Source organism: Nicotiana attenuata, chromosome 10 (genome assembly GCF_001879085.1).
Source record: "Nicotiana attenuata strain UT chromosome 10, NIATTr2, whole genome shotgun sequence".
NCBI classification, from domain to species: Eukaryota; Viridiplantae; Streptophyta; class Magnoliopsida; order Solanales; family Solanaceae; genus Nicotiana; species Nicotiana attenuata.
This window is the reverse complement of record NC_031998.1, coordinates 49,975,560-50,003,489: the sequence shown is the minus strand read 5'-3', so window position 1 is coordinate 50,003,489 and position 27,930 is coordinate 49,975,560. Positions and strand designations below refer to the sequence as shown.

At 39.0% G+C, this 27,930-nt stretch overlaps 1 protein-coding gene across 2 annotated transcripts in view; it reads left to right on the top strand.

Annotated features, from left to right (window-relative positions):
- LOC109233503 (transformation/transcription domain-associated protein-like) overlaps positions 6,042 to 27,930 on the top strand; it is a 33,362-nt gene continuing 11,473 nt past the window's right edge. For both annotated transcript variants that reach the window (XM_019399391.1, XM_019399389.1), the window contains exons 1-19: positions 6,042 to 6,394; positions 6,493 to 7,250; positions 15,085 to 15,210; positions 15,291 to 15,376; positions 18,710 to 18,818; positions 19,441 to 19,536; positions 19,666 to 19,728; positions 19,836 to 19,895; positions 21,541 to 21,609; positions 22,314 to 22,395; positions 22,515 to 22,567; positions 22,642 to 22,737; positions 22,860 to 24,092; positions 24,312 to 25,313; positions 25,384 to 25,719; positions 26,199 to 26,457; positions 26,545 to 26,767; positions 26,872 to 27,262; positions 27,767 to 27,916. In XM_019399391.1, coding sequence (XP_019254936.1) covers positions 6,337 to 6,394; positions 6,493 to 7,250; positions 15,085 to 15,210; positions 15,291 to 15,376; positions 18,710 to 18,818; positions 19,441 to 19,536; positions 19,666 to 19,728; positions 19,836 to 19,895; positions 21,541 to 21,609; positions 22,314 to 22,395; positions 22,515 to 22,567; positions 22,642 to 22,737; positions 22,860 to 24,092; positions 24,312 to 25,313; positions 25,384 to 25,719; positions 26,199 to 26,457; positions 26,545 to 26,767; positions 26,872 to 27,262; positions 27,767 to 27,916 — 5,250 coding nt within the window. In that variant the 5' untranslated portion in view covers positions 6,042 to 6,336. The remainder of the gene's footprint in view (positions 6,395 to 6,492; positions 7,251 to 15,084; positions 15,211 to 15,290; positions 15,377 to 18,709; positions 18,819 to 19,440; positions 19,537 to 19,665; positions 19,729 to 19,835; positions 19,896 to 21,540; positions 21,610 to 22,313; positions 22,396 to 22,514; positions 22,568 to 22,641; positions 22,738 to 22,859; positions 24,093 to 24,311; positions 25,314 to 25,383; positions 25,720 to 26,198; positions 26,458 to 26,544; positions 26,768 to 26,871; positions 27,263 to 27,766; positions 27,917 to 27,930) is intronic.

Below are 27,930 nucleotides of genomic sequence, written 5' to 3'. Positions count from 1 at the left end.
AGAGGCGGCGGGTGAGTGAAAGTGATTTAGGGTTAGGGGTGTTTTGTGGGCTAAAAAAGGAAATGACGGATCATGGTCGTTGATCAAAATGATTAACGGCCAGGATTAAAAGAGAAACTGGGCGGGTTTATAAATTGGGTTAATTGGTCGGGTTAAAATGAAATTGGGTCGTTTAATTGGGGGTTAGGGTTGGGGTCAATTGAAGCTACAATTGCAATTGGAAATGGCTATGTATTAAGTAACCAATTTCTCCCCTTTTAATTTTTATAAAATAATTAAACTGATTTTAAAACAAATTAAAAACACTGAACTAATTAATAATATATAATCATTAATCTAAAAATACTGGGAATGATTTTGTAATTGTAAAATGCTATTAATTGTAAAATAGGCTATAATTGCAATTATACGCAATTTAGCTTTAAAAATGCCAATTAAATTTATATAAAAATATGAAGAAAAAAAATCACCTTAATTATACTTTGGTGTAAATATGAGAATATAAATAAATTATTCCCAAAATGATAATCCTGGGAGCAATTATTGGATTTTATACTGCTAGAAATAGACAATAAATTCATTTTAAAAATCTTAAAAATTAGGGAAAATATCAAAACTCTTGGGCATGCTTATATATGCATACACATGCTATTTTGAAAGTATTTTTGAGTATGAAAATACATAGGGAAAAATTGGATATCAACAGATATTTGACGGATTCTCAAGTCTAAGGCAAGATTGTTATGATGGGGATTACGATATAACCAATGCACGAAACGTCTCACTCTATACCTCTCGGTAGTTTGAGTGATTTTGCCCGAATTGACTTTCTCAAGACCAATTGGGTATTACAATTGAGCAAGCAATTGAGGTTCAAGTCGAGTATTACTATCTCTAGGTTTAACCCTTTAAATGGGGCTATCAATATCTTGAATACGCCCCAATTCCTTGTTGGACCAATTTCCCTAGACTCAAGCTCTCTTTCTCAAGAAGAGCCCAAGTCATAAAGGCACAAATTAGTGTTTGCAACAACTAATTCAACATGGAAAACATAAATTGGTCCAAATATCAAACACCCATAAACATTCAAGCCTTAAAACTCAAGACCCATCAAAAATCCACACTAGGGTTGAGCCACAACCCTAGCTAATGGTTCTAGCTACTCATAATAAGGGAAGAAAACAAGAAATTAGATGAAGAAATAACCATAATAATTAACTACAAACTAAGATAATGAAGATTCAGCATAATATAGCCCAAAATTACTCAAAAAGGACTAAAAGAGTCGTTCACGTGCTTAGCCCAAAGTCAGATTACAAAAGATGGCCTAAAAATGTGAAAAGAAAGTATTTATACTAGGCTGAATTTTCTGGACAAAAATACCCCCGACGAGGTAGTGTGGTCCGCACAAAATGCATCGCGGACCGTACTGAGGCTTTTTGGCTTGGCTCTGCAGTCTCTGAAGTTGGCCACTGCGGACCGCATAAAATGCACCGCGGCCGTGGTGGCTTCAATGCGGTCCGCACAAAGTGGCTTGCGGTCCGCGCTGGATTCAACGCCTGTTTTCCACAACTCTCTGAATCTCATCTCCGCGGTCCGCACAAAATGGGTTGCGGCCGCGGTGAGGCTATTGCGGTCCGCATAAAATGCTTTGCGACCGTAGTGCTTGAGTTATCAAAAACTGCACCTCTCTGAATCTCATCACTGCGGACCACACAAAATGGGGTGCGGCCGCAGTGGATCTGTTTCAACTGTGCTTGGACTTGTCCTTGGTACTTGTGCATGTTTCACTCTTTTTTGATATGGTTTTGACTAGTTGTCACCTTTTTGACCAAACCCTGCAAACAAGTACGACATGTAAGCCTTTGGGACTATTTTATATACATTTTTACTGAAAACTCAAGTAGAAAGGAGTGTAAAATGAACTAGAATCCCTAGTTATCAGTTATGTTCGACCTTGTTCGAACTAACAGCTACCGACCCTCGGCAGAAACCGAATCCAGTTTACGTTCGACCTTGTGTGAACGAACACCTATCGGCCCTCGGCCAAAATCGGTTACGTTTAACCTTGTTCGAACTAACACTTACCGGCCCTCACACGAAATCAAATTCAGGTCACGATCGACCTCGTTCGAACTAACACCTATTAGCCCTCGGTCATAACTAAATTCAGGTTATAGCCGACCTAGTTCAAACTAGCATGTGCCGGCCTTAGGCTACAGTCTTGACAAAATACCATATTCAACCTCGCTCGAATAAACGCCTATCAACCTTTTGGCTGCAACTCGCCATCAAGTGATCACGACCAAACGACAGAATTAAAAAACACACAAACACAAAAACAAACCACAGGAAGAGAGGCAGATGCAAAAGTAAAGTTGGCATTCCATACTTGAAACATTCTTTACAAAGGTTCGTGAAGACGCCACCAACTACACATCAAAATTTAACAAAAAAAAGAGAGAAGAAAAGACAAAACTACCGGTCACCGCCATCAGGGCCTTCCACGCCTCCACCGTCCTAACTATCGACGTCCTCGCCACCTTGATCACCCTTGCTTACACCGCCAACGTTGTCGGGATAAGCGGTATCATACCAAGTATCCTGTTCTAGACGGTCGACGGCTTCATCATCTCCATCTTCATCGCCCTCAGGAGTAGCGAGATCATACCGCAAGTGACTCGAGCTTCACGGGATTTAACACGGACATCCTCGAGAGCAGCCTCAGAAATGGATCCCCCCTTGTAGAAATCTCGATATACATCCAATTGGGCATCGGCGTGAATCCACTCCTCATACGATGCCCGAGAAATGATGGGAAATTCCGAAGTATGGGAAGAAGAGGGTTGTACAAGCAATTGAGCCTTCTCAGCCTCCAATGCGAATACTTGACCACGAAGGGAGGCGTTATCTTTATCCAGCTCTCCGACCCTCCCCTCTAGTCGCTCCTTTATAGTTTTCACCGCGGATCGATCATTCTCCCGCTCAGCCCGAAGGGTGTTGTTCGCTAGCTCAAGTACCTCCAATCTCATCTGAGCGTCCACACGGAGAGATTCCGCCTTCTCGAGCTCGCTTTGTTTCTCAGCAACTTTACCCATAAGGCCTGCAACTGGAGACGACAATCTTCCAATTGCCCATGCAACTCAATAACTTGCGCTTGAAGATCGCTACACCGGGCCTCCACGCCCTTGCTGATTTCAAGCTCCGTCTCCTTACTTCGTAACGTCCCCTCAAGAACGCTGCACTTCTCGATGGACTTGACCAAATCATCATCTTTCTCCTTTAACTCGTCTCGAAGGGCCTGCATGTCACCCCTTATCAAGTCGCCGACAAAGTTCCCAGTGCTTGCGTCGATACTCAAAGTATTTGTATTGCAATCTCATAAAGATTGCGCTACGCTTCTCCTCCCTTCAAGCACTCTCAATCTCCAGTATCATTGTATGCGACCAGAAAAATAAAAGGAAATAAGTTAGAAACAAAATCAAGGATATTTTAAAAAGAAATAGAACGCTAGAAACTCACTCTAAGGGGAGGCCTACAATACTCCTAGACAGGGTATCATCGTCTAAATCTTTTAGGGTCTTACCGTCCGTCTCGGAACAAAGTGGGCCGAGGCTGGGGACTACGTCCTCCATATTCTTTAACAGGTCGCGATCCATAGGGATCACGATGGTCCTCCTGGACTCCTCCAACCTTACCTCAAGTTGGGTGAAACCTTCTGCGGTCATTCGGAGATCGCCAGCATCAATATCCGAGTCGGTCTCATAGCCTTCCTCGGTAACGCCTTTGACCCTTTCAACGGTCAGCAAAGAAGCACTGTCAGTCGGTTATCGACGACCCATCTTGATGCAAAGTGTCTGAGACCCCGGTGGCTGGTCCTTCTGCATCCATCATCACGGGGGAAGGTGCGTCAACATCGTCCTCCACCAACCACAAATTCTCTGATGCCGGTTCACCCTCGTCTTCAATGATGATAGTCGCCGTCTCGCGCAGCAAAAAATCACCTCCCTCCACGTCGACGGCACGGGCAACCCCGTCATCAGTATCCACATGCCTTATTTTGCGGGGCATTAAGTCTTTTTCACCGGTTGCCGACTCCTCCTCATCTTCATCTATGAGACGGTATAATGAGGCGGTCGAAGGAGGAGCAGACCGAGATGTACCAACAGAAGGAGCTGAGGCACGAGCAGCGACAACAATAATTGAATGAGGAACCAGAACTAGAGTCGAAGATGGCACTATCGAAGAAGGAGCGGAATCAAAGTCCTTGGCGTTCTTCCTCTTTCTGAACGCAAGGGCGGGGGCTTTCAATCTCGTCGAAGACCTCATGGCTGAAGTTAATGAAATGCAGAAAAGAGCAAAAGTCAGCTGAAGAGAACCCAAATAGAAAACTGACCAAGAAAGCTGGCAATAAAGATAACTTACCAGTCGGGGGAAGATGAGGGCCAAACCTTTTGACAAAGCCCGGCCACTTGCGTATCCCCGTAATGAGAGGAAGAAGCCGACCCACCCAGTTAGAAATACCGTCGACTGGAGGAAGAGGTGAGGTGTAATTGCACAAAAACGGGCGAAAGGTTAAAGTCACGGACAAACACAATAGGAAATCAGATGGTCACAAATAAAAAAGTCATGAACTTACGAGTATGATTCCAAGCCTCAGGAAAAATGTCGACATCAGCCATCACATCCTCGGTTTTCACAAATAAGTAGTTGAGCCAGAACTGGCGATTAACCTTATCCTCCATCTTCACCACCAAACATTTGCCTCGTCGATGGCGAAGATTCAACATCGTCCTCCTGTAAAAGCCGGGGGAGAACAGGTGCGCCACATGGTGAAGCGTGAGCTCCACCCCAGCCAGCTCCGCGACTCGGTAAGCATTCTCAGGAGTTTGTAAACATATGGCGCGAGCTGAGCCAGGCAAACTCCGTAGTAGCGGCAGAACTCCTCCGCCAGCGGAAGGATAGGAAAAGTATAGCCAACGTGAAAGTGGTAGTCATAGAAAGCGCAGTACCCAGGGCGATGAAACTTCACCTCGTCCCACCCAGCGGCGATTAACTTGACGTAGTTAGGAATGCCGTATTTAGCCCTGAGCTTTGTCAAATCGTCCTCTTTTATCAATGATTTAAAGGTTCCAGGGTCGGATTCGGGCAACTTCGAGAAGTCAGACCTAACATCGGGATTTCGAGGAATTATCTCCTCCACCGTTGGGAAGCCTTTGTCCTCGGCGGCGGTGGTAGAGGAGTTCCCCGCATGAGGAGGAAAAACGTCGACAAAGGAACCGCGTCGCTCCCCTCTTAATTACGTGATTGCCACCAGATTGACATTTATTGAATATATTACATATTGTTATTGTTCTTGTGAGTTATAAGACATCTATTGCAAGGAATTATTATATTCTTCATAAATACCTTTCAACTACCTCTTTAATATCAAGATTTGAGGAAATTATTCTTAACTAAGATTAACCCTTGTTTAATTAGAATTAATTATATGAACCAAGATTTACATTTTTGGCTCAAACAATGTTAAAGGACAAGAAGAAAGTTAACACATAAACAAAATATAATTGTATCCAATGCATTGATCACGGACGGTCAAGTGAGAAAAAATACTTACAAAAAAAAAATTAAAAATTAAAATAATGTATATCGTTTATATTGTTTTTCTTAATTATCAAATGGAAAACTTATTCTGAAATATATTAATATGATGTCAAACAAACGATAGGTCATCCAAAGTCAATTCAAGTATCACCATCCATGTGGTGTGATGATACATAATCTTTGTAAAGATATCGAGTTTGAGCCTTAAGACTGGAAAATCCTTTTTAGTGGATTCTTTACTCCATTATTAGGCCTTGAAAGTATGAAACTAAATTAATTGGATCAGTTAGTTTCGTACCCCACGTTTAGAAAGGAGACATTTATAACTCTGGAAGACATTAGGGGATGATCTGCAATTATGACAAACACTGGGGAGGAAAAGAAAAAAAAGGTCTCGCTCCTTAAATAGCCCGTCCACCGCGAAAGGGAGGAGCAACACCTTCCGTCTCGGGAGAGAGGGAAACAGCAAATTCTACTTCCCCATCTGATGCAACATCAATTAAACCCCTCCCATCTTTTCTCCAAAACCCTAGTCTACATTTTCTTTCGAAATTCACCACTGTTCTTCCACAAAACCCAACAATTTCACTCCTAATTCATTCAAATTGCAAGTATCGAACTGCTAATTCTTAAAATCACACTATTCTACAAAAGCTTCTTACTTTCTCGTTCTTAAACCCTAGTTCTCAAGTCTGTTTACTACAAAGCTTCGGCTTTTAGGGCTTATACAACATGAGTCCCATCCAGAATTTCGAGCAGCATTCTCGGCACCTTCTCGAACCCGACCTCCGTACTTCACTACCTTTACACTTCACTATATTTTTTCTTGTCTTTGTTTTTGTTAATTTTATGTGTATATTTATCCCTTGTTTTATTGTTCTTTAACAGCAATTCAAACAAGACTACAGATGGCAATGGAGGTACGGGACAGTTTGGAGATAACACACACAGGGGAGTATTTAAATTTTCTTAAATGTTATTTTCGTGCATTTTCCGGTGTCTTATATCAAATTACAAAGCCACAGTTCGCGGACAATCCTGAACATAAGCTGAGGAACATTGTGGTTGAGATACTGAATAGGCTTCCTCATAGTGAAGTCCTAAGACCGTTTGTACAGGATCTATTGAAGGTGGCAATGCACGTTCTTACAACGGACAACGAAGAGAATGGCTTAATTTGCATCCGTATTATCTTTGATTTGCTTAGGAACTTCAGGCCTACTTTAGAAAATGAAGTTCAACCCTTTTTGGACTTTGTTTGTAAAATCTACCAGAACTTTAGGGCTACTGTGAGTTATTTCTTTGAGAGTGGGGCGATGGCAGTTCCTCCACCGCCTGCCCCCACTTCGTCTGTGTCGTCTTTGGGTGAGTCAGACGTGAAGCCAATGGAGGTGGATCAAATGAGTACTTCTAGTGGGGGGTATTTTGGTGCTGGTCAGCTTAATCCCAGTACGAGATCATTTAAGATAGTTACTGAGAGTCCGTTGGTAGTGATGTTTCTGTTTCAGTTATATAGCCGGCTGGTCCAGACGAACATTCCCCATTTGTTGCCCTTGATGGTTTCAGCCATATCAGTGCCAGGTCCTGAGAAGGTGCCTCCTCATCTGAAGACTCACTTTATTGAGCTCAAGGGTGCACAAGTTAAGGTAAGGTTTTCATTCTCTTGAGAATACTCTTTAGTTGTTGAGTAAATTGGTGCAAGTCACCTCCTTTCTAGGACGATTCTGATAATTAAGTGATTGACAACATCTCGTGACAGTTCTCTGAATTGTTGTCAATGGAGAAAAGAACTTAATTCTATTTTTATTCTTGTTCCTTTTTCTTTATTTTATTTGACATTGCCTTTATGCTCATTTATGGAGCACCTAGTACATTCTGCTAAGCAATGTCTAGCGGGCTTCTTCTGCCTGTTAGCTGTCCCCGAGAAGGACTAGAATGCATGGATCATTTTACTCTTTCATTACTGTAATATCCGGAGAGTGTTAGCTCATCAACTATTAGGCCATCAACTGTTGAAGCACTACATGGTACGATTGTCTCCTAAGATGGCCATCATTGTAGGATTAGTGGTCAGAAACGTACTATGTTATCATATATAGCTATCTTTTCTTTTCCAGGGGAACAATATAGGAGTAAAGAGAAAGCATAAGCTTATTTTAATAGTCCTCGTCCTAATTCTTGAAAAATAAATAAATTAATAGTCCTCACTTTTCATCCTTTGGTTGGTAAAGTCTTATTTTTCTTTTGTCTTTTTTTCTTTTCTGCTTTAAACTTACTTAACCTTATTTTACTCTCTTGATCTGGATAGGTTGATGATCAGGGGTGGTCGGCCTCCTGCATTTTTGCGAATTCAACATTTTCTTCCTAATTTGTGTTTGTTCTTTCTTAGCTGTCCGTTCAAGCATATTCCCTATGCATTAAATCAGATTTACCTCATTTGACTATAGGACACATGAAGAAAGGAAAGTTCGCCTAACTTGTTTCATTGGACTTATTGGAACTCCGTGTTGTGCAAATAACTTCAAATTCTGTTACAACAACAACAAAAAAACTTAGAGGGTGTTTGTATTGGCTTTTAAGCTGTTCAAATCAGCTTTTACGCTCTTTTTAGCTTTTTTTAAGTGTTTGGGGAAGTCAGAAAAGTGCTTAAAATAAGTTAAAAATTGCTTAAAACAAGCCAAAAGCAATAAGCTGGACAACCCCAACTTATAGCTTTTTGGCTTAAAAGCTATTTCTGCTGAAAAGTCACTTTTTTTAAAGCCAATCTAAACGGGCTCTTAGTGGAATCTCACAAGTGGGGTCTGGGGAGGGTAGTGTGTACGCAGACCTTACCCTTACGCTTAGGAGGTAGAGAGGCTGTTATCAATAGATCCTCGGCTTAAGAAGATGAAAAACGACAATAGAAACAAGCATTATCAACTACAAATGCTAGAAAGATAATAACAACAATCTAAGAACTAGAAAAATATGCGAAAGGAAGCAATAGCAACAAGTCGTAACACCAGCAAGATACTGGGAAACCGAAGCGAAAAACAAGTTAGTAGGTGTGAGAAATATGGCAGGGGAAAATTATATTGTTAATGTACCGTAACTATAATACAAGTGCCTCTATTTATAACAATACACAATACCTACACTACTCCTATTCCATGTAGGACTATGCTTATTTACATAACAACTAACTAACTAACATTTCCACTCAAGCCGGTCATATAAATCATATGTACCGAGCTTGTTACATATATAAGTAATACGAGGATCAGTGATGGACTTGGTGAAAATATCTGCAAGTTGATCATTCGACTAGCTCATGAGAGTATCTTTTCTCTGACGAAGTGACAGTCAATCTCAATGTGTTTAGTTCTCTAATGGAACACCGGGTTTGATGTAATATGAAGGGCAGCTTGATTGTCGCACACAAGTTCCATCCGGCTGATTTCACCAAATTTCAACTCTTTGAGCAATTGTTTGATCCAAACTAGCTCACATATTGCCATAACCATTGCTCGATATTCTGCTTCTGAACTAGACCAAGCAACTACATTTTGTTTCTTGCTATTCCAAGACACTAGATTGCCTCCTACTAAAACACAATATCCAAACATAGAACGTCTATCAGAAGGTGATCTTGCCCAATCAGCATCTGAGTATCCAACGATCTACTCATGGCCTCGATCCTCAAACAATAACGTTTTACATGGAGCCGATTTTATATACCGAAGAATGCGGACAACTGCATCCCAATGACTATCACAGGTAGGGCTGCTTATCGGGCGGATTGGGTGGTTATTTACTCTTAACGGTTTGGCTTATCGGTTATCGGCTTTTAAATGTATTAATCCTCTAGCCACCCGATAAGATATCAGGCGGATTGGTATCAGTTTAGCTCTTATCCGGCAGTTATCGGGCGGTTTATCGGCCTAATTCAATTTATAATGCGTGCATTAATCTATATTGCGTGCATTACATCCCAAAGTAGACTACATTAACGCCAACTGTAAACGCCTAACATATGCCCACTGTTAACGCCTATACATCACCGTTAGAGTCTTAGAGACACAGATGGATTCTAATTTAATCCTAGAAAACGCAATACATGAAAGACAAGTCATAGTAGCCTCATAATGCTATCTTCAGAAGTTAGTACTAATATACATTTTCATTGTTGTGTATTTTAACACAAAATCCAGTTAGACTTAATAAGAAATAAGCAAATACACCGGCAGTCATACCGAAGTATGGGGATTTTGAATGTCACCAATGATTTGTGATGGTTACTTCATAGCTCTAGACTTTAATCTAGGACCATCAAAGAGACTGAATTTGGCAAAAGAATCACTGTGTATTATATATATATATATATATATATATATATATATATATATATTCTTAACGGGTTAACAGATTATCCATTAAGAAAATTGAATAATCCGCCATCAAACCGTTAAGCCGTTAATAAAAAAATTTCAATCCGTTCCCCGTCTGTTAAACCGTTAACCCGATACCAATAAGCCATTAAGCTTCGGTTTCGGTTCGGTTTTTGGTTTCGGTTTGTTTTTGAACACCCCTAATCACAGGAAGAATCCATAAACTGACTTATAACACTCACATGAAAGGAAATGTTAGGTCTGGTCATTGTGAGATAATTTAATTTACCAACCAGCCGCCTATATCTTGCAGGATCGCTAAGCGGCTCCCCCTGTCTTGGATCCTGTTATTCCTGTCTCCTCAAGAATGTCTAAGGCATACTTCCGTTGTGAGATCACAATACCCGAGCCAGACTGAGCGACCTTAATACCCAGAAAATACTTTAATCTGCCCAGATCCTTAGTCTGAAAGTTTTGAAAGTGATGTTGTTTCAATTTAGTAATATCATCCCGATCATTGCCGGTAATAACAATATCATCAACATAGACCACCGGGTAAACACAGAGACTTGAAGCAGAATGCCGATAAAACACGGAGTGATCAGCTTCACTCCGAGTCATGCTAAACTCCTGGATAACTGTGCTGAACTTACCAAACCATGCTCGAGGAGACTGCTTTAGACCATAAAGTGACCAGCGCAAGCGACATACAAGGCCACGAGATACCATGAGAAATATGACACGGGAAAATTATATTATTAATGTACCCTAACTATAATACAAGTACCCCTATTTATAAAATACACAATACCTACATTACTCCTATTCCATGCAGGACTATGCTTATTTACATAACAACTAACTAACTAACAGTAGGAAAACAACATTTAATACTAGCAATCTAAGAATAAGACACTATCATGCTAACCCTGAAACCCCAGGTACGGAACAAAAAAACACTCGATTACCTACTAACCTTCTACCCTAATTCTTGGCCACTACACCCTCCTATCAAAGGCTATGTTCTCGGTAAGCTGAAGTCGCGCCATGTTCTGCCTGATCCCTCTACCCAATGCTTCTTTGGCTGCTGTCTACCTCTTCTCATACCCACCAAAGCCAATCGCTCACACCTTCTTACTGGGGCATTTAAGCTTCTCCTCTTCACATGCCCAAACCATCTAAACCTCACTTCCCGCATCTTGTCCTCGATGGGAGCCACACCTATTTTAACCCGGATATCTTCATTTCTAATCTTATCCAACCTAGTATACTCGCACATCCATCTCAACATCCTTATTTCTGCTACTTTCATCTTTTGGATATGGGAGTTCTTGACTGGCCAGCACTTTGGCCCACAAGACATTGTTGGTCTAACCACCACTCTGTGGAATTTACCTTTAAGTTTTGGAGGCATATTCTTTTCACACAAGACGCCAGACGCTAACCTCCATTTCATCCACTCCACCCCTATATGATGTGTGACATCCTCGTCGATCTCCCAGGTGTCTTACTTGTAACTTCCTCTCTTGGGGATGACTTATGAATCAAACCTCACGTCCATGTCCGCTCCTTCTGTTGCATCAGTGAACTTGCACTCCAAGTATTCTGTCTTAGTCCCGCTCAACTTGAACCCTTTAGACTCTAGGGTCCGTTTCAAAACCTTCCAACTTGTCGTTAACACTGCCTCGCGTCTCGTCAATCAGTACTATGTTATCTTCGAATAACATATACCATGACACCTCCCCTTACAACATAATGTTGAAGAAATATAAATTGATAATAAACACAAATAAAAAATAGTGAGGATAGGGAGCAGGAAAGTGTAAATCAATGCTTACCCTTTCAATAGAATGATAAACCTCCTTTGTTATTGTTAGTGTGTGGCTATAAAGTTAATTTTGGGAGTAACATGTGAAAGATTTAACCATCACATAATAGCTACTTTACTCTCCCTTTATCATTGGCACAAACAATATTTGAAATATCCAAGGGTGGTTCGTGAAGGCGAATCAAGACGAGAGAACCCAAAAAGAGTGGTGTTATCTACGTTCGATTATTGAGACATGTCTTTCCCTATGTAGTGAAAGTACCATTAATATTGATGGTTAAAAATGGAAAGTAGGTCAATGAAGGTTCTTATCCAAAAAAAGAAAGAAAAGAAAAGAAAATTTGAAGTAGGTTACCTATAGAAAAGAAAAGCAAAATTGGAAGTAGGTCTAGTGAGGTGTTTGGAAGCAAGCCAGAAAGAAAAAGGAAAAGAAAAAGGAAGAAGAAATAACATTTTTAGTAACTAAGTTGATAATTTTAAATTTATTTCTGAACATGTATCTTTGGAACTACGAGACCTGAAATATGTTTCTGAATATTGTTACCAAGTCAATTTGTGCTATTGCATGAGTGGCTGCTTGTTCAAGTGTATTCTCTTATGTAATGGAGCTACAACCCTCTTTTGTACCTACTGCATCGTCTTGATGCCGTTAATGAAGCTTCTTACTTTATAAAAAATAATAATGAGTGTAGCAAGTATTTGGCTAAATTTACATGGCTTCTCGGTGTTGTCCCTTCTTGTTTTTCTTTTCATTAATGTGGTGCTTATGCTTTCCTAAGCCGAGGGTCTAACAACCTCTCTATCTCCACAAGATATGGGTAAGGTCTGCGTACACACTACCCTCCCTAAACTCCACTACGTGGGATTATATTGGGTATGTTGTTGTTGTTAAGTCAATAATTTCCTTTTTCCCTTTCTTTTAAAACTATTTTGTTATTAGCTCAATGGTTTGTGGGTTGTCTGATTGATTGTATTAGTACAATTTATCCCAGCACAAAGTCTCGTGTAAAATAATAAAATCCTCACATAAGAAAAAACAATTGCCACACAATTAATGTAGTTTTGTTTAGTCACATAAGGAAAATAATCTCCGCATGACTAATGAGAGCGTTTGGTTGATGGTATTAAATAATATCTCCATTACGTAAAAATAGTATCCGCATTAAGTTATGCATGAATCTGTATATTATTTTATGTGGAATTACGTGTGGAATGAGAATACGCGCAGTTGCAATGCAGGAATAAACTATTTAATGACGAAAATGCTATAATTCTTGCATAGCAATAGTTTCATTATTAATCACCGCATGGAACAATCCTTTTATTTTTATTCACTGCATAAATGATCCATGCATTATAACCTGTATGTATGACTAGTATGTGAACCAAAAAGCCCTTTGGAGTTATTCTCCCCAGCCCTTTATGTCCCTCAGTGTAGACTAATTGCTGCAATTAGTTTAGAGTTAGCTGGTGAAATGACATATTTCCCTTTCCATTTTCTTTCTTTCTCCTTATTTTTGTATGTGATCAATATACTATTCCTGAATTGGAGATCTTTGATTTAATTGTTGGGGAAACATCAATAATTGATCGTTTAGAGTCAGTGTTGTCAAAGGCATGCTTAAAGCGCGCTTAAGCCCTAAAGCGAGGCTCAAAACATGTTGAGTGCTCCCCGTCGCTTAGCGGGCTCTTCAGTGTTGTCATCAAGGCTCTAAGGCATACTTTTCCTTGCCAATGAGTGTAATCCCGAAGAGGCGACACTGAACAATGATATTTCACTTGATCGTAATTCTTTTTCAATTTCTTTGTCCATATATTTGTTATTCACACTTAAAATTTTTGGTCTTGGACTATACATACATATTTATATTTTTTTCTCCATTTGCGTCTTTCTTCATTAAAGCCCATGCTTTATTTGCGCTTTGCACTTAAAGCCCGAATGGACTTTAGAGTTTTTTTGCGCTTTTCGCCTTAGATAACATTGTTTAGAGTAACCTTACTAAAATTGATCTTCTTGAGTGAATTTGTAAGGTCTTTGCGCATTAAATACCAACACGATAAGAAATTGAAATCTATAACAAAAGTCCATCCCCCACTCAATATCACCACCCACCAACCAAAAAAATAAACTAAGTACAAGGTTTGATTGTTTTTGTGATTTCTGATGCTATGTCCAAGCGTAAGCACCCCAAAAGAAGTGGCTGCGGTGTTGAAGAGTTTGTGTGGCAACCTTGGTACCAAGGTTCGAATGCCATCAGAGGTGACACTAGGTGAAATTTTCCTATATGTCTAAGTTTAGTTGGGTAGAAAATGCTACCCAGCCGGTGCAAACACAAAAGTGGCCTTGGAAGATGGTTTGGAAGACTACAGTCCCAACAAAAGTAGCATGTTTTGGTTGGCTAGTAGCACATGAAGCATGTCTGACTCAAGAAAATTTGATGAGAAGGGGTTGGATAATGTGCAGCAGGTGTTACTTGTGTGAGAAAGCTTGTGAATCCGTGGACCATCTTTTTTTGCATTGTGAATTTACTTGGCAGGTGTGGTCCATGTTCACGGCTAACTTTGGCATCCTTTGGGCAAGTCCTAAGAAATTCAGGAATATATTAGAGTGTTGGGAACCTGCATGTCCAGAAGCATCCTTAAAGAAGTTTTGGAGAGATATTCCTCTTAGCATAGCTTGGACGATATGGAAAGAAAGAAATAATAGGTGTTTTGAAGGCAAGAAGGAGCAACTGCAATATGTGAAATACAGTTGTTTACATTATTTGTACTATTGGAAAGATGGAAATGTTGTTATGAATTTTCATGATATGCTGGACATGCTAGACCGCTTAGGATTTTAATGTTTTTAAGCCAGCAGTATCCTTGTATTTTTACAGTATCAGCTTGATACTGTTTTTAATAAAATCTTCACCTTATCAAAAAAAAAAAAAAGAAATATCTAGTATCTATGTTGGTGGGAGGAGTAGGTACTCGGTGAATTAGTCGAGGTACACACAAATTGGCCTAAAATCATGTTATTAAATAAAATTTGTGTCCAAGCACAAGCTGTTAAGTTTGAGGTGAATGTCCCATAGTTTTACTAATTATTTCACCAAAAAATGAATGTCCCTGACTTTTTAATATTATTCTACCTCCATTGTCGATAAATTGGGAGATAAGTTCGTCTGTGCTTATTTTTTTCTCTTTCTGTTCACCTTTATCTGCTTAATTTCAGATAACTTACCTTTTCTCTTCCATTTCGAGGGGGAAGACTAAGTAGACTTCTTTTGTGCAAATCTGCAGACAGTTTCTTTCTTAACGTACTTATTGAAGAGTTTCGCTGACTATATAAAGCCGCATGAAGAGGGTATTTGTAAAAGCATTGTGAATCTGCTTGTCACATGTTCGGACTCGGTCTCTATCCGAAAGGTGAACTTCTTGAGATGCTGCTTGTGAACCTGATTTCTCTTTCTTTTGCGATAGTTGCAAACTGAACTTTGTTCTTTCAGGAACTGCTGGTGGCCCTGAAACATGTTCTTGGGACAGATTTCAAGAGGGGGTTGTTCCCCCTTATTGACACACTTTTGGAAGAGAGGTAAACTTTCAATCAGAAGTTGGCTGGGAAAAAAAGCTCATGCTTTCTTGTGAATCTGCCGAGATTAAGTTTCTTATATGAGGTTGATAACACTGTTTAATGTTCTAAGTCATTAATATTTGTTCACGAAGTGTCCCCCATTCACCATTACATGTAAAGAAGGTGTCCCTGCACTTGTCTTGTCCCACATTTCTCGCCTTTTGACCCAGTTTGGCATTACCGGAAATATATTCCTGGATAGGATGTTTCTGAACTGCATGCAGAATCTGATATGTGGATTGCAGGTGGGCTTATGGGCAATTTTTGGAACTAGGTTTATTGAACTGTGCTTAAAGTACTGCGCCTTTTGCGGCAGACAATTGGAAAGGGTAGATTGGAAACAGTATTAGTAGAATAGCCATCAATATTGAATAAAACTGTCGCTGTTCCAAAAAGAATGCGCTAAGTCGCAACAGCTAGAGGTGAAAGATATGCAGCACTCACATTATCAGCGTCCTGGAGGCAGAAGATAAAGTGAAAATAGTATCATATATAGCCTGATTCATACTAGATGGTAAAAGAATAAGATATTGCATCATAACTAGCTTGTTTTTTGTCCAGTTGCATGTACAGTTGCCTGTTATTCCATATTCTTCTTTTCCCTTTTTACCTTATTTAATGATATTATTTTTTAATTGTTCTAAGGCTTCATAGATTTGAGTGCCGGCTGCCTAGTTAATAGGTATGACCTATAACCATTCTCAGAGGAACTTGCCGGTTGCAATGTCCTGCACTTTGTCTTAGTAATCATTTTATTATGTTGGAATTTTAACTCATATGAGGTTATCTTGAAAATGGAGATTTCTAACTGAAATAGGATGGTGATTGGTGTGTGAGTCTAGGAGAATTTAGAATTCTCTACCTTCAAAAGTCGCCCAAATTTCTAGATCTTTGAAAGAATAGTGCTGCCACTTCTTAGGCTACGTCTCTTCGTGCTCTTTGACAAGCAAGAGAAAAGAAGTTGTGAAAGGAGAATAGAATAGAAAAACAATTGTCGAATTGTTTCTCACTAACAACATACAGTTGGAGGAGGGCTCCTTAGAAAGTTTTTTTAACTCCATTAAATTAGGAAAGTTATCTTATTTTTGAGATTTAATTTAGTAGGATTATGATACACAATTTATATTTATAAAAATGATACAAGTTTTTATATTTCTTTGTTTGACTTACATAATTACAAAGAATATTTTGCATAATATTTCTCTTTCCTCTCAAGATGTCCCCTTAAACTATAAGTAATAAAACTGAATTGCTTATTTTGAATGTAAGTAACATTGATATACCTGTCTAGGGAACAATCATCTTGATTGTATCTTTTGGAATAGTCTTTATCGAAAAATGTATCTTTGGAATAGTGAATGATTGTCGAAAAAGAGTTATGTTGGAATTCTTACCCTTGGGAAGTTGTTTGTAGTTGCACAAAAATGGCAATTCTTGTAGTACGTAAGGAAATAAGTCTGTGCTTGGTTAAACAAAGAAATATGCTGGCACAATTCTCTAGGATATTCACTGGTACTTGGATTGGCAGTTGATGTGTAACTGAAAAAGTTGCCAAAATGATGATCAGAAATTCAATTTCAAAGAAGGGACTTGATGCCCAAAAGAAAAAGAACAAAAAATGACTTTTGGATTGAGACCATAAATTCAAATTTTCAAAGTGATTAAATATATAAACTTTAACATTATGAAAATAAAGAAAAAATTGAGACAGACGTTTTTTTCCTTTTTCGAAAGAGTGATTGGAGAAGGATAGTAGATGTTTCAGAGAATGACTTACTTGAAATTCTCCATGGTGTGGTCTAGTAGCCAAGGGAGCAGGAGGAGAACCATAAGGTCTTAGGTTGAGATCCCATCGGAGGTAAAACGAAAACACTAGGTGATATCTTTCCGTTTGTCCTTGTAGACAGAATTACCCAATAAGTGTTCTAGTGGGAGGTAGTAGGTTTCCTGTGGAATAGTCGAGGTACGTGCAAGCTGGTTCAAATACCACCGTCATAAAAAAGGGAATGACTCACTTGAAATGTCACGTGAATAATTGCTAAAATAGTAGTCATCTATGTACTCTATATAGTGCTCTATGTACACTATATAGTACCACTGGATAATTACCGAAAACAGTTTTTCTTTTCAACACTTTTGTAGTGGTCATCAAGGAGAGACTTGGTGTTCTTTGAAGGATTACCAAAAATAGAAGTAGTCTCGCGAGAATGATTAGGAAACAACACAACTAAGCCTCAACAGTGAGATAGCTGGGGTTGGTTTTATAAAGTCTCACTATCCATTTTGCTTCATTTGGACTTGTTCCATTCCAATATTTAAAAGTTGTTCTGTAACAGTAGAGGTCTTCCATTTTATATATTACTTAGAAATCTCTAAATAGATTAAAAAGACTTTGTGTAAACACGAGACCAAATGTAAGCGTACGACATGGTTAAACCTTAATTCCTTCATTTGGTATCGCCCATATGGATCTTTTACTTTCATTTTTCTTATATATTTTTCCCGAGTTTACATGGATTCCAAGAAACCATAGGTTTTTGAGACAATTTTCTTCCACATGATTTTAGGTCTACATCTTTCCAATTTTTACACCTTCAATCATCATGATTTAATACATGTGGATCGGTGCATTTGGAGGTCGATATAGGATATGGCCAAGCATATCTCAAGCAATATCCGGCTATCCGCTTGTTTTACTCTTTGTGTGCTACTTGCTGTATGTTGGAGGTCTATGTAGGACATGAAAATCATCTCAAATGACATACTCTTGTTGTATTCTCAATGGAGTTGTTTGGTTACCGGGACTAATCCCAGTATAAAATTTGGGATTACAACACTCCAATGTTTGGTTATGTGTATTAGCTATATTCGGTATAAATTTTGTATCAAACTTTTGTGTTGTTTATTGCACATTGGATGTGGGATAATAATCCCAGGATTATAATCCTTGGATGACGTTGTTGTTGGCATACCAAAATAACCAAATCACCCCTATGTGGTGCTACTTGCACTTTATGTTGTATGACCGCACATCTATCCTCACATCTTCTTTTTTTGCAACACATATTTTCTGTATGTATAGCCTTGGAGGCCCATTATTCATTCCCTTGTTACATTGCCGATTTTACCAATCTATAGACTTGTCTTTTCTTTGGTGGCATCCTTGTCTCTGTTTACATTTCCGTTGCACTTCTCCATTTTAACTATCCCATTATAATTCTGTGTGTAATATTGTTACATCTTCATCTATCCTACATTTGTCCTAGACATTGAACTTAAATTAAACTCCTTCAGGGTCCTTGTTGGAACCGGCCGTGCATGCTTTGAGACATTGAGGCCTTTGGCTTATAGCCTATTGGCGGAGATTGTTCACCATGTCAGGGGGGATCTTTCTTTGTCTCAGGTATTGCATGTTTTGATACTTGTCCTTTTCTGTAAGAACATGCTGATTTCCATGGTTGTCTGATATTCTTGTTGTCTCCTTAGAGATATTCCTTGGTGAAATTCCTATATTGAAATGGATAATGCGAATGCATGTGATGAATGCTTTTGCTCCTGCTCCCTAGTTCCTCAACATTATGTAAGGTTGTTTGCTTCGATTTCTGTAACAATTATGGTTGTTTTCTTTGGATAAAGTCCTTGCCAAGGAAAAACGTTAATGGATAAATGGGACTAGTTGAATCCTGTTCTTGAAAAAGAAGCTGAAGAGAAAAGGGGTCAAAATGCCTCATAGTCACTTTTTTCAATTAATTAATGCTTGAAATGTTACCAATCCAAAAATAAAATAAAATAAAATAAAATAAAATAAAATAAATAAAAGGAATGCTTGAAATGTTGTGGTTGAGCAACTGAACATTAGTGTTATATTTTTTATCTTCACCCTTACCCTTCTCTATAATTTATATATCAAATTTCTTTTGTGTTTTATGTTTTCTCCCCATCTTTGGACTGACTATGCTGTCTGCATACATTTTCTTTTCATCTATTACTACTGAAAAGGGGTTGTCTTGGTTTATTGTGTGCAGTTATCACGGATAATTTATCTTTTCTCAAGCAACATGCACGATGCTTCTTTGTCGCTCAGCATCCATACTACATGCGCTCGTCTGATGTTAAATCTGGTATGCATGAATTACATATATCTATTCCCCTGTCGTTGCAGCTGTAGTGTAACCAGATGATTTGGACCTTAAGATGGTGGCTAGTGGTCAGTATTCAACTTGACAAAGATATCTTTCTTCCTATGACAGGTGGAACCGATTTTTGAGAAAGGTGTCGACCAGCACACCATGGATGAAGCAAGGATTTTGTTGGTCTGGGCTACCACTGCATATTTCAATACTTTCTTGGTTTCTTGGACAACCACACTTTATTTTCAGTTATTTGTGTACTAGAACTCATATCAGTATATTTGTGTTAGGGTCGGATTTTGGACGCTTTTGTTGGCAAATTCAACACGTTTAAGCGTACAATTCCACAGGTAATCAATCTGTAACTCTATTAACTTATCAAGTTTAGGTGTTCGGATGCGGAACAGGAAGCCTGTATTAAACACCATATAACTTATCCCTCGTTTGTTTTCTGTATTCAAAGTTGCACTGAACTCTGTTGCGGTCGGTTGTTTTATAGTAGCTTGTATAGCTACATGGCCATATTGTGTGGGGAAATTGGAGAATATCAAACTCACAAATAGTAATACAATTTCCAATTTGGCTCTCCCTTTCTCTTTTCCCAATTCCCATCTATATCGATTGTTCAACCTGACCAGATTGTAATCCAATTTTTAATCCGTGTATTATGATTCCACTCCCCTTCCCAAACAACTCATTAGAAACTTAAAGATATCAGGTATGAAAAATAGAAATATAAAATAAAATAGAAAAGAACAGGTTTTGAATTTTTTGAACAACAATGTACTAGAATAGCTCATTATGTAGGAGTGTAAGGTTATGTAAAAAGTGTAAATAGATATTCTTTACTTCTAACTAGGTAGGTAAATTTTCTACAAATACAAAATATCCTGTGTAACCTTGGGAATATTTATGAAATATTCTTTAATGTAGCCTTATGTATATAGAGATTTTGTGAATCTAAATACTTAAACCATATTCTTAGTTTGAAGTTTTAACACGTTCCTCAAACTCAAGATGGTGAATTAACATGAGTTTGTATATCAAAGCTAAAATAATTGAGTAAGCTGGATCAGCTTTTATTTCCTTGTCCTGATTTTGACGAAATCTACCCAGTAACAATGCATCAGTGAATCTATGAGGAGGAGAAGAATCTTTGGAACATTGATAAAAATGTAACATTTAGAGGAGGTGACTCAATATTGGATCTCTAAAATCATAAAGGAAGAAAGGAGAAAGAGATTTCTCTTGAAGGGTGACCGGATATTTGGTGCTAGTGGAGGGACTGAAAGCCCAAATTCAAAAACTACAGAAAAAGAGAAGAGAAGATGGCTTTTCTTGAGCAGTGAGTAGAAATTCAATATTCAGATGGTCTGAAGACTCTGGAAGAGTAAATGGAAATTCAATATTTAGGGGAAGGACTCAATACCCAAGACCTAATACCATTAAAAAAAAGAAGTCGTAGAAAAATGGTCAATATGTGACTAGATTAGACTCGATGGAGGTGGTGATGCCAGAGCAGGTGCCCAATTTAGAGTGTTGCACCGGAGATATGATAAACTTAAAAATGGTATCCTGGTGTGCTATGCTTCTTTTGTGCACGGTTCCCAGGAAGGTCTAACTCTCATCTATTGTATGCAACCTTATTGCATTTCTGCCATATAAGGATGATAAACTCTGTAAAGAAAAAGGATGAGACTTTAGCAAGGCATGCGTGCACGCCGGCAAGCGGAAACTACTTATAACTGTAACTTAATTTCAATATTAAGAATAGCTCTAAGCTATCCCCCCCAAAAAGGGGAAACAAAAAAAATGATAGCTATAACTACTTTTTTGTTGATGTTCAATTTCGTTAATACATGTGTATTTGCTCATTGACGTTCACAGTGACTTCCTGAATACAATGACATCAAATGAGCTTACTTGTTGGATATTCCCAATTTTAATCAATCAGCCATGTCCAGACTAATATTTCTCTTTATATTTGGACTGTAGCTTCTAGAAGAGGGGGAGGATGTGAAAGGTCGATCTACATTGAGGTCAAAATTAGAACTTCCGGTGCAGGTAATTTTGGTGAATTTCTTTGCTGTCCTAATTCAGTGCTTTCCCGAGTTGGATAACTCTGTTTGAGCCCCCTTTTCTTAATATGATATGAAGAATTAGTGGCTCCAAAATTGAGGCGTTTATGAACTCTTCTAGGTCTAATGTCTTTTTTTTTTTTTTTTTCCATATGTATTGTGGATTTGCATTCTCAATGGCACATGTTGAATAAATTGTTTAAAGCAATAGTTATAATCACATTATACTTTGATTTGTTATTCCTTTTTTCTGATAAGTAAGATATGTTATTTCTTTTATATGTGAGGTTGTTGGGAGCGATAAATAGAATAAAAGAAAATCTCTTTTCACCTTTGATTTGTAACAATAAGCTTCTTACTGCCAAGAATGCTTTATGTGCATGAATTTTGTACTCATAATTACACCTTCTTCCTAAGTGTTGTGGGAAATGTTTTATTAATGCATATTAGATCATGAATCTCTTGATGAATGAGAGTCTGCCAGTATAAAGGTTTCGAGCTAGTGTGATACTGTTACTGGCTTATTATCTTGCTTGTCCGTCTTTGCTACTCTTTTTGCTTGAAAGAATGCTCGTGGACTAGAGGTCAAAATGAAGTGCCAAAAAAGTTTACTTTAGTAGTATGGTTTTGTGATTGAATTTCGTAATTCTATTTTGTCTTCTCTCTTGATCATGAATTATATTCTTCCAGGCAGTACTCAATTTGCAAGTCCCTGTGGAGCACTCTAAGGAAGTCGGTGATTGCAAGCATCTGATTAAAACCTTGGTTATGGGTAATAATTCACTAACATTACCCTGTTCATCATGGCTGTTAGATGAACCATCTTGCTCTATTTTAATTTGAGTTGGTCTGCTCTTTTTCATTGTGACTAGTTACCTTTACGTCTTTCAGGAATGAAAACCATAATATGGAGCATCACCCATGCGCATTTGCCACGATCACAGGTATAGAACATTAACTATGCCTGGTGTTTCACCTTCATAATTTTACTTTTCTTATGTGGTCCAACTGGTTTTAGGTTTCGGCATCCACCCAGGGAACCCCTCAAGTTCTTGCCTCAGCATCAACTACTTCATCAGTACCTCAGCCTTTTAAAGGAATGAGAGAAGACGAGGTATTATGCTAATGCAGCATTTGATCTTGCCTAGTGGCTCAACTGCATCACTTTAATCTTTGCCTAGGGAATGCTTGTGGCTGAGGAACTCTGCAACTCACTTTATGTTTCACTGTTGGTAGGTTTGGAAAGCTTCTGGTGTGCTTAAAAGTGGTGTTCATTGCTTGGCATTATTCAAGGAGAAGGACGAAGAGAGAGACATGATCCACCTTTTTTCCCAGATTTTGGCTATTATGGAACCACGAGATTTGATGGACATGTTCTCCTTATGCATGCCTGAATTGTTTGAGTGCATGATTTCTAACACACAGTTAGTCCACATATTTTCAACCCTATTACAAGCACCAAAAGTTTTCAGACCATTTGCAGATGTCCTGGTTAACTTCCTTGTAAGCAGCAAACTTGATGTCCTTAAGCATCCAGATTCACCTGCAGCAAAGCTGGTTTTGCATCTTTTTCGGTTTTTGTTTGGTGCTGTCGCAAAGGCTCCTTCAGATTGTGAGCGCATACTGCAACCTCATGTGCATGTTATTATGGAAACTTGCATGAAAAATGCATCCGAGGTTGAAAAACCCATTGGTTATTTGCAACTCCTTCGTACAATGTTCCGTGCCCTTGCAGGAGGAAAATTTGAACTTCTATTGCGTGACTTGATTCCTATGCTGCAACCCTGTTTGAATATGCTGTTGGCTTTGCTTGAGGGGCCTAATGGTGAAGATATGCGGGAGCTTCTGCTGGAGCTTTGCTTGACCCTTCCTGCACGATTAAGTTCACTGTTACCTCACCTTCCTCGCCTGATGAAGCCTCTTGTTATGTGTCTTAAAGGTAGTGATGACCTAGTGAATCTTGGTTTAAGAACACTTGAGTTTTGGATTGATAGTCTTAATCCTGATTTTTTGGAACCAAGCATGGCAAATGTCATGTCCGAGGTGATTTTGGCATTATGGTCTCATTTGAGGCCTGCACCTTATCCTTGGGGTGGGAAGTCTCTGCAGCTCCTTGGAAAGTTAGGTGGGCGTAATAGGCGTTTTCTCAAAGAACCTCTTGCTCTTGAATGCAAGGAAAATCCTGAGCATGGGCTTCGTGTGATCCTTACATTTGAACCGTCCACCCCATTTTTGGTGCCTTTAGATCGTTGTATAAATCTTGCGGTGGCTGCTGTCATGCAAAGAAGTGTCATTGTGGATGCTTTCTACAGAAAACAAGCTCTGAAATTTCTTCGTGTATGCTTGTCCTCTCAGCTTAATCTTCCTGGTAGTGCTACTGATGATGGATTGACTTCTAGGATGCTATCGACCTTGTTAGTTTCCTCAGTTGATCCATCTTGGAGAAGATCAGAGACATCTGATATAAAGGTTCGTGATATAACTTAGTGGTTGTTTATTCCAAAAAACCTGTTGATTACTTTATTGCTGGTAATGCGTTTATCCTGTGTTGCTGGCTACAGCAATATCAGAAATTTATTTGATCACGTAGTTGCCTGTTGCCTGAGAGTAAGGAAGATTTCAGGGTAACCTCTTATCTTATTTCCATTTGAATTCAAATTAATGATATTGAAACTGCCTTGCTTCTAGGCTGACCTGGGTGTCAAGACAAAGACTCAACTCCTTGCTGAAAGATCTGTTTTTAAAATTCTTCTTATGACCATTATTGCGGCAAGTGCTGAAGCCGATCTGCATGATTCCAAGGATGAATATGTCATCAGCATCTGTCGACATTTTGCCATTGTATTTCATATAGAAAGCTCTGCCGCCCATGTTTCTCTTTCAGTTACTCCAGTTGGTGCCTCTGTGCTTTCATCTAGCACCAGCATTAGTGCAAAGTCAAGATATAGTACTTCTTCCAACCTGAAAGAGTTGGACCCTCTTATATTTTTGGATGCTTTGGTGGATGTCCTGGCGGATGAAAATAGACTGCATGCCAAGGCAGCTTTAAATGCACTAAATGTGTTTGCTGAGACCCTTCTATTCCTTGCTCGCTCGAAACATTCAGATGTGTTGATGTCAAGAGGAGGTCCTGCCACACCTATGATTGTCTCTAGCCCATCAATGAGTCCTGTATATTCTCCACCTCCTAGTGTTCGTGTCCCTGTTTTTGAGCAGCTTCTGCCCCGTCTTCTGCATTGTTGCTTTGGATGTACATGGCAAGCACAAATGGGGGGAGTCATGGGGCTTGGTGCTTTGGTTGGGAAAGTCACTGTTGAAACTTTGTGTGCTTTCCAAGTCCGTATCGTGCGGGGACTTGTTTATGTCCTCAAGAGACTTCCTGTTTATGCCACTAAAGAGCAAGACGAGACCAGCCAGGTGCTTACACAAGTTCTTCGTGTGGTGAATAATGTTGATGAAGCAAATAGTGAAGCGCGGAGGCAAAGCTTCCAAGGAGTTGTTGAATACTTCGCATCAGAGTTGTTTAATCCTAATGTGTCTATTAATGTGAGGAAGATTGTGCAGTCTTGTTTAGCACTTTTGGCAAGCAGGACTGGTAGTGAGGTTTCTGAGTTGCTTGAACCCTTATACCAACCTTTGCTTCAGCCTCTTATACTACGTCCATTACGGTCAAAGACTGTTGATCAACAGGTGATGTTTTGTTGGTAGAGTTGTTATAATCATTTTCTTGCTTGCTGAACTAATCATCTTGTATCTTCAGGTGGGGACTGTTACAGCTTTGAACTTTTGCTTGGCCTTGAGACCTCCACTTCTAAAGTTGACTCAGGAGCTGATCAATTTCCTGCAAGAAGCATTGCAAATAGCTGAGGCTGATGAAACAGTATGGGTTATGAAATTTATGAATCCTAAGGTAGCAACCTCGTTAAACAAACTGCGCACAGCCTGCATTGAATTACTCTGCACTGCTATGGCGTGGGCCGACTTTAAAACCCAAAATCAATCTGAATTGCGTTCAAAAATTATTTCAATGTTCTTCAAGTCTCTGACAAGCAGAAATTCAGAAATTGTAGCTGTTGCAAAGGAAGGGTTGCGACAGGTTGGTTTTAGCTCTCTGAAATCAGGGGCTCTTTTTATTCCATCATCACTTACTGATGTTCTATTCTTCCATGCTTAAGGCTTATTACTGGATCTGCTTAGAAATGTCATTTTGTTACAGTTGTGTTCCCTTGCACATTTCTTTACTGGTGACGTTGGGAGAACAAATAACTTGTTATAGTATTTAGTTTGCAGGACTGTAAATACAAATTGACAAAAACTCGATGAAGTTAGGGTTGCAAGAGGATCAATTTTTGTGCACACATAGAACATTGAATGTTGTATTTGAAGGCATTTTCGAGCATGTTTAAACATTAGGTTCTCATCATTTACTCCCTAAGCCATCTGAATGATATGGATAATGGACACCTGCGTAGCAGGATGCTTTTTTTCCTCTGTTGAATGATATAACTGTTCAGTCAATTCATTTCTTCATTAGTTCTAATTTGGTCTTTCCTTCATGGTATCTTTGTTATGTAGGTCATACAACAGCAAAGGATGCCAAAAGAACTTCTACAAAGTAGTCTTAGACCTATATTGGTTAACTTGGCCCACACTAAAAATCTCAGCATGCCTCTTCTTCAAGGTTTGGCCCGCCTGCTTGAACTTCTGTCCAATTGGTTTAATGTGACCTTAGGTGGCAAGTTACTGGAGCATCTTAGGAAATGGTTGGAACCTGAAAAGCTAGCACAGTGCCAGAAGTCGTGGAAGGCTGGCGAGGAACCAAAAATAGCTGCTGGTAGGATACAGCTTTGCTCCTAATAATCACATGGGCTGAGTGAATATACTTCTTGTTTTTGACATGTATTTCTTCTTATGGATGCAGCTATTATCGAACTCTTCCACCTGCTTCCCTCTGCAGCTGGGAAGTTTCTGGATGAGCTTGTGACATTGACTATAGATTTGGAAGCAGCTCTTCCACCTGGGCAGTTTTACAGTGAGATTAACAGTCCATATAGGCTGCCATTGACCAAGTTCCTGAATCGATATCCAACTGCTGCTGTTGATTACTTTCTTGCTCGATTATGTCAACCTAAATACTTCAGGCGGTAAGTAGAATACTTGTTGAAATTGCATTCTCATGGTTCCATTACGAGCAGTTATGCAGCTTTTTTGCTTCCATGGTTTTCTGATATGGTTCATAAATTTGAAGGTTTATGTACATCATAAGGTCAGATGCTGGACAGCCTTTAAGAGAAGAACTTGCTAAATCACCAGAAAAGATAATTGCAAGTGCCTTTCCCGAATTTATTACCAAATCTGATGCACCTGCTGGACAAGAATCTTTGAGTCGGCCAAGCACTTCAACTGGTGATGAAGGCCTTGCTACACCTCAAGCCGAGGCTTCTGTCCCTTCAGTTTCAACCAATGTGGCACCTCAGGATGCTTATTTCCAGGGTCTTGCTTTGGTGAAAACTTTGGTCAAGTTGATGCCTAACTGGTTACAGAACAATCGTGTTGTCTTTGATACGCTGGTACTGATGTGGAAGTCGCCAGCAAGAATCTCCCGTCTGCAAAATGAACAGGAATTAAACTTAGTGCAGGCAAGTTATGTTGCATTTGCAAACTGGTATTTGTAGTCTTCATTACATAATGATCCCTGGATAATTGTTTCTTTTCGAAGTGCTTGTTCAATATGCACGAAAACTTTATCTCATTGATTGCTTCATAGAATCGAAAGCTAGCTCTGTGAATTCTGTTTTTGATACTTGAGATCCTTGTGTGCGACTTTGACCGTTTTTACCCATTTTGTTCCTTCTCATGCTGTTTTCGTTGAAACAATAATTAGTTTCCTCAATCTATTGGGGAAAGGAGTATGATTTACCTTTTATTGTCATGCCCCTTAAATAGTCAAGAAAAAACTTTCTTATTGCTAGCAGATAATTGCATTATTTCTGAGGTTCCAAAACTATTGCTTTTTTTCATTATAATATTGCCAAGTTCTCCTAATTGTGCTTCTGTTTTGGCATATATTCAGGCCATTGTTTTATTTATATATTTGTTTATCACATGAGTTTCCTGCTAAATTATGGGATAAATATTTGCAGGTCAAAGAGAGCAAATGGCTTGTCAAATGCTTCCTGAATTGTTTGCGACATGATAAAACTGAAATCAATGTTCTGTTTGATATCCTTTCCATCTTCCTCTTTCGTACTCGTATAGACTTTACCTTCTTGAAGGAGTTCTATATCATTGAGGTATGTTTGTAATG